At 48.2% G+C, this 8,392-nt stretch overlaps 1 protein-coding gene across 1 annotated transcript in view; it reads right to left on the minus strand.

The window, feature by feature from the left end:
• The window catches only part of IGF2BP3 (insulin like growth factor 2 mRNA binding protein 3), a 150,499-nt gene extending 142,538 nt beyond the window's left edge, over positions 1–7,961 (minus strand). The window contains exons 1-2 of the mRNA XM_055420580.2: positions 7,437–7,961; positions 6,172–6,232 (exon numbers count right to left, since the gene is read on the minus strand). Of these exons, the coding sequence (XP_055276555.1) occupies positions 6,172–6,232; positions 7,437–7,611 (236 nt within the window). The 5' untranslated portion in view covers positions 7,612–7,961. The remainder of the gene's footprint in view (positions 1–6,171; positions 6,233–7,436) is intronic.
• Between the last annotated feature and the right edge of the window lie 431 nt (positions 7,962–8,392).

The raw sequence follows: 8,392 nt of genomic DNA on the forward strand, positions 1-8,392 counted from the left end.
AGAAGGCCAAGACTTAACACCGCCCTCAGTCACTTACTCATCCCTCTAAAGCACACACGCTCAGTGATATTCTACACAGCGGATTAAACCCTCCTTCTCCACAGGCTTTCCTCACTTCTCTCTCAGAAACAGTTCCCTGTGCTTGACTTCCACTCATCACTGGCCGCCTTCACTCTTCTCTGCGGGCCCCTTTTTCAAGAGCTCCAATTTCCTTGATGACCTTGTCCAATTCCATGACTTCAATACCATAAGCTAACAAAGCCTCTAATTTTTCACCTACACTTCCCTTCTTTTGGGCTCCAGACCAATATATCCAACTGTTAATATCTACTCGACTTCATCATTTCAATTTCTAATAAGAATTAGAAACATAATATGCAAAAAAGTAAAGCTCCTAATTTCCACCCAAGAACCTATGTGTCACACAGTACCCTCTATTTGGGTAAATGGCACCCCCTTCCACCCAATTGTTCTGGCCCAAAAACCTTCTCATCCTTCTCTCTTCAAACACCCCTCATTTAACCCATCAGTAAATCCTACCAGCTGTTCCCTAGAAATAAACAGAAACTGACCACTATTCATCACCTCTGGGCTAACACCATCTTCTCTTGTTAAGACAATACAAGTGGACTGGCTCCCCATTTCTAGAGCTAAATACAATATTCAGATATTTTATGTTTTAAGCATTTTCAAGCCAAAATGCATGTGGGAAGTTGTGGATCCTCCAACTTGTGGAAGAACTACACAGATTGCAACCACCAATTCCTCCTCTCTGCACATGCACGCCACTCTACCGTTCTTTCCACATTCCCCTGGAACCTGTGCTGGCCTCATGGCCTGCCTTAATCAACAGAATGAGATTAAAAGCAATAATGTGCCAATTTTGCACCTAGCCTTCAAAAGGCCCAGCAGCCTCTGCTTTCACCAGGGGTAGCCAGCCAGGGGCCACTATTGAGTAATGAGGTACCACGTGGTGAAAGATGACCTGAACAAGCCCCAAGAGGCCAGACATGTGAGTGGAGTCTTCTTGGACCTTTTAGCCCAGCTTAGTAAATGACTCAAAATGATACCAAGTGGAACAGAACTAACCACCGAGCAGACCCATATGATCACAGAGAAGCACAATAAACTACCCTGAAAACTGGTGGCTCAAGACAACAGCAACTTACTCTTCTCCAGGGGATCTTCCTGACCGAGGGATCTAACTCACATCTCTTGTGTCTCCGGCACTGGGGCAAGCGGGTTCTTAGACCTACACTAGATTCCTCAAATAATACCTCTGTAATTTCAAACTATTTCTTAAGCAAGTTTATACACTCTCGGCATAATTCTCTGAAACACATAATTTATGTACTATAGATTCCCCTTCAGGGCAACAAAATTCACATACTATATTGGTATTTATAACTGTGTGTATTTACCAATACCGAACACTTACCAAACTGCGATTTCGGACCATGATAAAATACAGTTTTAACAGAGCACTGAAAACTATGTTTGCAACCAGCTTCCAAACAAAACTCCACAGTCAAAGCCCACTAGTAAACATCAGATTTATGGGGCAGAGAGCCTACCTAAAAATGCCAATTCTATCCCTTGGTCACTGCTCCCACACTGCCACCTCCTGTCTTATGACTCTACAAGCCTGAATCAGAATCAACAGCTGATAAAGGAACCTCCACTAAAAATAGTAGACTCTCTTTCCTCCCAGACCAAACCAACTACCAGCGTTCCTGAATGGATAATTCACACTTTTCAAAATTACTGCTAGAATAGCTGCTGTCTGAATGCTGTTAAAGAATGTTAAAATGGAGCTGCTTCAAAATATATATCAAGGTGGCTCAACAGCTTCACTTTAATATGGAATCCCAGACCTACAACAACACATGAACTGCAGTGGTGTGACTCACGAAAGCCTTTCAAAGATCGTGTCCCTCATGCTGACTGCCCAAACGAGGTACAGGTGCAAAAGCAACTCAGCTACCATACTACACAAAAGAAATGCAAGCTCCTTACAGGGGAAAGCCCATCTCTCTGTAATTCCAAAATACACCTTTAAATCTTAGCTGGTAACTCACTTATTTTAAGAAGAACTTAAAACTCTGAGCAAAGTATGCCCCTTGTTAGTTTATTATAATGGCGTTTGGCATGAACAGAGAATGTAAGTCATCCCACAAATCAAAAGGAAGCCAGAAACAGAAGCCAAGATTCTCAGTTCCCACTGGCTCCAGGCACATGTCATGTTTTCATAACGTCTTCCGTGTTATCACGGACAGACACACAGAAGCCTCTTATTAACATTTTTTTAAAATATCTAATAAAGTGAGAAAGAAAAGCAAGAAATCTTTCTAACTTTCTCAAACTGTACTGAGAAAACAACATGAAATCAAGAAAAATCTCATTGGCTACAACCACTTAAGCAGTCATGCATTACTGATCTTAAACCCTGCATTGCAAAGATAACCTTTACCAGCCACAAAAGCTTCCTAACATTCAGAACCTCAGGTCTACGAATGTGTGAGAAATTTCCCTAATTCACAAGATTCACCTGGACCACCACTGATAACCCAGGAGCATCCCTGTTAAAACACCTTGGAGCATACCATGTTAAAATATTTAGCACTAAAAACAGCTTTTAATGTACTGAGACACCAGGCTCTTATGCCCTGGCTAACTGGCACATGGCTACTCCTGGCACCATTCTAGCCTATACGTAACTGCTTTTATATAAAATGCAGCACTAGTTTTTAAATAGCCATTTAAAGTAAGATATATTTAAAACCCCAATAACTTTTATACATGCTCTATATCCCATTTATATACTATACATAAACACAAGATTCTAATATGGAAATAAGTTATCCATTTAATTTCCTTTGTTTAAAAATTATTTCATGGAAGCAAAAAACAAAGATACTTGAGCTTAGGCACCACCGTTTATTTTAACGGATCCTTCGTGGAAAAATATTAACTATAATATCCCACTATTTTTTCTCTTTTATTAAAATATGTTTTTGGCTACATACAATTCTAATCAAGGTTAACAGCTAAAGCATGAGGAAGTTTAAGCTAGAAAAGTTGGAAAATATGACAATTTTCATAATTTAAAAGTAGTGGAAAACAAACCACCATCCTCTAAGTTCCCCAGTGTCAGCGACTTTCTTGTTCCCTCTCCCATGCCCAATAGCCCACAACATAACAAAAGGAAATCAGTGCTATTTACATAAATATATAGGGGCACATACAAGGTCCCACAAGACACCAGTGACTCTTCCGACCCAAAGTCAGCTATGGTCTTCCAAAGCCATGACAATTTTCACACCCACCTTTTCCCCCAGGGGTAGGGAGGGAAATTTTTTTAAAGCTTATATCTCCAGAGTGAAGCCAAGTCTTCATGTGTTGTATCTTTCTTATTTGGAACAAAAAGTGCAATACTATCACAGGTACTCTAGGCAATGTTCTCTTCATTCTGAATGCAGAGGAACTCAAGCTCTGAAGCACTGCTATAATCTCCCCCAACTGAGGGGTATGTGAATGCAGAAAAGCAACATTCCTTCCACATTCCCTTGAGACTTCAGTAATCAGGAACTAAGCTTGGTCTGAACCAAACTCCACAATGCCCCTTCCAGCAAGGGTCCGCCCAGCTCTGCTCTCCATCAGAATTTTGGCCAGCCTACCACGTGTCACATCACCCATTGGCCTGCTCCCCTGTTTAGCTGCTACAAGCCCATTCATCCATCTCAGAGTGCTGCCATAAGCATTCTTCAGACTCCCAACATGCCTTGCACAGCAGGTATAAAGGTCACTGTTGCACATGTGGGTGTGCCTGCCTCAGATGCCCACATGATGATGGGATGGAACGCAATGACTGCTAAGCACAAAGAACTCCACCCAGAAGTCCAGCAGGCTCACCACCAAGGACTGGGCTTCGGCATTCAAGTCACTCTCATCAGTACCACCTGACCATCCTCTAGGTGCTGGGTAGGCGGATCACCAAGGTGCCTTCTCTGCTCTCTCCCAAAGCCTATTCAGACAGTAGAACAGTCCAGATAAGGAAAACTGCAATACCGTTTCAAGGGTCAGTTAAATCCAAATTGTAATAAAGGTTTCCAGCAAACCTCCCTGGGCAGAAAAATCAAGCTCCATTATTGGTTTTAAGCACTTCAATACAAGCAAAGGGCTTCCTTGATGGCTCTCTTAATAAATCAGTAAAAAAAAGTTGTCTCTAATATACTATTTACTTTGCTAGTAACACCGTATCCTTCAAAATCCTGAGCATTTCAATGACTAATGAAAATCAGCAAGAAAATTTAATCTACCTTGTTCATCAATGGAAGCTTCTCCAGTTTAATACTTGCTGCCACTAGTAACATTTTCCTTTATGTGCTTTCTTCAATAGTTACTTGTTATTTTATGACAAAGAGGCTGCTCCTAAATATGTTTTTAGGTTGGGCAAAAAGCCTTTAAGAATAAAAGCAGTCTATTACCAGACAATGTTTTTAATTCCCTACACATGAGGAACAAACTCACAAGGTTAGAGAAAATCAGGAGAGTATAGCAAACTAACTGCATTCACAGGCAGGTCAATACATTTAAACTCTAGCAACTCCTGAATGCTAAAATGTCAGTTCTTCAACACAACTATTTGCCTATTTCTTATTCAACATTTGAAGAAAATTAATAAGACACAGTGGCTAAACAAAAACCAATTAGACTTTGCAGAACATGCTTACATTTTTTTCCAGTAAGGAAACAATTCAGACTATCCCTTTAAATTTGTTTTTAAGGAGATATGTTCTCCCCTAATTTTTCAATTGATATTAAACTGAGATCAATTTAGATAGTTTGCAGTACACATTCTATTGTTTTAAAAGCTTTTAAAATTCAATTCTGCTATATAAAATAATTTGACCACTACCAAAATTCCCAGCTAGAACTAAATCACTTCCCAACTAGCCTAATGAAAATTAAGTATAGTACATGAAGAGAAACCCACAAGAATCCCACAAGCTCGTGAACAAAAACACAATTGGTGGAAACTATTTACCTGGAAGAAAACTCCATCTACAAACAGGCTTAAGATGACCTACTGGGTAGCCAATTCTCCAAGTCAAGCAGCAGGGAAATGCATATCAAACCCTTTCAGCCCTCCAAGATACACACTCGCACCAATACCTAACCAGATGCTGCTCCCCCTCCGGCTGCTGTAGTTTAAATTAACTTCCAGCTTACCGCTGGGCCACGGATTGGGAGTGGGGGATGGGGGAAGGCAGAAGCCAGCAAGGCACAGGCCAACCCCAGTACCCCCTGGGAGGAAGCAGAGCCTTTCCAGCCGGAGTTAGAGAGCCGGGATCTGGCCTGCTCGGGAGAAAGGAGCCATTTCTCCAAAATAGTCCAGGGATTTAAAGTCTCCAAACACTTTGTAAACTGACACACTACACATGCTTTCCAAAAAGTTCAACCCCCTCCTTGCTGAGGAAGCAAAAATCTTCAACCTTCTCCATCTCATGGTGGTTTATCTACAAGCAAAATATTTTTTAAATTGAGGAGCAGGGTTGGGGGAGGCCGGGAGACAAAGGCGGGTTTGCAGAAAACCGTCTTATTCTGCAGGAACTGAAAGGCGCTTTTGGGCAGGAGAAACCCAGGCGTTCCCTCACGGGGAGCTCCCAGGGTAAAGGCAAATTCCTTTCCCCTCACATGCACGGACGGCCCCCCCAGGTTCTTGCCAGCCACCGTGGGACAAAGAAGGGAAAGCTTGCCACACCCGCGCGCGGCCGCAGCTGCTTTCGCCTCTACTATGCTTTCAGGTGGGGTGTGGGGGGCGGTCACCCACTGCTTCCCAATTCCCACGGATGCCCAGAAACTGCCCTCGGAGATTCTTGATTTCCTGTTGCACCAACCTGACCTACTCTGCTGGAGAACATTTAACCGAAAGAGCTTCCTTAAGCGACTTTATATACCAGTATAAACAACCCGGTGGCAGGGGCCACAGACGAGCTGTCCTACAGACCAGTGTGCACACACACACCTGCCAGAAACATAAATGCAAAAGAAAACGAGAAACGCCAAGCCACACAGCAACCCCAATAAGTGGAAAACTTGTTTTCAGCTGTGTTCTCTCCTCCCAATGGCCGAGAAGGGAATCAATGAGAACATGCTAAGCAAGCTCACCTTTGCCTTTTGGGGACCGAGTGCTCAACTTCTATGAGTTTTCCGTGCAGTTCCACTTTACCTGCGGACACACAAGAAAGAGGTGCAGGACAGTTGGCCGAGTTGAGCAGCTCTCTGGGCCGCCTCAGACCCCGAGCGGCTCGAAGCCGAGACAGAAAGCGGCCCCGCGCGGGTGGGAAAGGAGGAATCAATAGGCAGAGGTCGATAACACTCTCCCCGCCCCCCTTGGCCTTCCCCGCCCACGTCCCCCGAGACCCATGGAGACAAACTCTGGGCAAAGGGCTGCGTGGGCTTTCCTCAGGTGGGGGCGCCAAGGCCCTTCTCCCGCGGGTTCCGGCCCAGGCCCGCCGGGAACCGGCGATGAGTGGCACGAAAGGCTTGAGGACCGCCGGGCAGGCGCCGAGAGAGCGAACGTCCAAAGGCGCAGCTGGGCACCCGCGGAACCACGCGCGAGGGACGGCACCCGCCACCCCGAAAGGCACGCGGCTCTGAGCAGGACCAGAGCGCATCCTTCCCCCGCGCGGGCCCGACCAGCCCCGGAGGCCGCGGCCCGAAGCCCGGCCCCGCTGGGGGACGCGCTCCCAGGCGACCGCTGGTCGCCCGCGCCCACCTCCTCTGTAGCTCGTCGGACCCGGGAAGGTGGAGCCCAGAACCCGGGGGCTGCCCTCGCCCGCCTTCCCGCGGGGTCCAGGGGAGCGCGGGGCCGCCCGTGCGCGGCACCAGCCCGCGGCCTCGCTAGGCAGCGGGGTCCAGGCCACTTTGGAGTTCTCCCTCGGCCCAGCTCTGGGAGCGGGAGAGGAGGCAGCGAGTCCACCGCCAGAACCCCCCCACACACACACACCCAGAGAGTAAAGAAGGAGCGAGAATCGGGCGTTCGTTCCCGGCCCCCAAGGCCCGGCGTGCCGGAGCCTGGAGCACGCGCCTGGGCCCGGGCGGCGCGCGGGGCGAGCTTCCCCCCTCCCCGCTCCAGCACTCCAACCCCGGTCCCCAGCGCCGCACGGTGCCCCCGCTCCCCTCCGAGCCCGGGCCGGGGTTTTCTGGACAGCGCGCTCGCCCTCCGCCCGCAGATCCGGGCGGGGGAGGGGAGCCGCGGGGCCGGGCAGGCGCCCCGGCTGGGGGAAGGGCCCCGACCCGCGCGTGCGGGCGCCCGGGCCTCGGCCACTCTCCGCAGGCGCACCCGCACCCGCCCAGGCCGGGGCCCGGTGCGGACAGCACGGTGTGGACTGCCGCGGGCCCGACCCCGGCAGGCCCGGCCCGGGGCCCACCTGAAAGCGCCTCGATGGCCTTGAGGGCCCAGCTGTCGTCCGGACAGTCCACGAACGCGTAGCCCGTCTTCACCAGGAAGGGTCCCGACACCGGGATCTTGGCGTCCTTGAAGACACTTTCTAGGTCCGAGGGGACGGCGTTCTCGCTGAGGTTTCCGATATACAGTTTGTTCATTGTGAAGAGTGGTTGTTGCTTTTAAAAAAAAAATTAGAAAAACGAAAAATTAAAACCACCCACAGCGATGGATGGATCCGGCGAGTTCCCCTCCTCTTCTCGCCGTTAAAATACACAAACACAGTAAGAACCAAGGACAGGAACGAGAAGCGAAAAAAAATCAGATCCGAGGGTTCCTGTTTTTTCCTTTTCTAGGTATTAAAAGAAAAAAGAAAAACCCAAACGCATCCAAGTCTTCCTAACTCGGAGGAGGAGGCGGGATTAGCGAGAAAAAGGAGGAGAGGAAGGGGGGGAAAACTACTTTTTGTCTTTTCCTCCCCAAACCCTCTGGCATCGACCGACGGACTGTGAAAATATCACACTACTAGAGGGCAAGCACCGCCTCCCCATAAAAAAAACCCAGAAGGGTGACTGGCAGGAGGGAGGGGAGAAGGGGTGGAGGGGAGGAAGGCGCTGGAGGCGGAAAAAATCCGCTCCGAGTGTCCGGCTTTTTGAATGAGCCACGTGTTCAAACTACAAATCAACGTCTCACGTGAGGAATCCCAGCGCCTCAATTAGAGTGGGTTTCGCAGGAAAAAAAAAAAAAAAAAGAGCTAGCAAGAGGAGGAAGAGGGGGAGGGGTAACGAGATTGGGCGAAGGACCCTGCGCAGGGGCGGAGAAAGAGGGGCGGAAAATGCTAAAGGAGCCGCAGCCGGGGCGGCGGAGGGAAGCGCGGCTGGGGGAGCTGATGGTCACCACAGAGTTTGGAAAGGGTTATCTGGTCGGAGCGGATCCTCCGGG

This window comes from Moschus berezovskii, chromosome 3 (genome assembly GCF_049115385.1).
Source record: "Moschus berezovskii isolate FMDL1 chromosome 3, NW_MosBer_1.0, whole genome shotgun sequence".
NCBI classification, from domain to species: Eukaryota; Metazoa; Chordata; class Mammalia; order Artiodactyla; family Moschidae; genus Moschus; species Moschus berezovskii.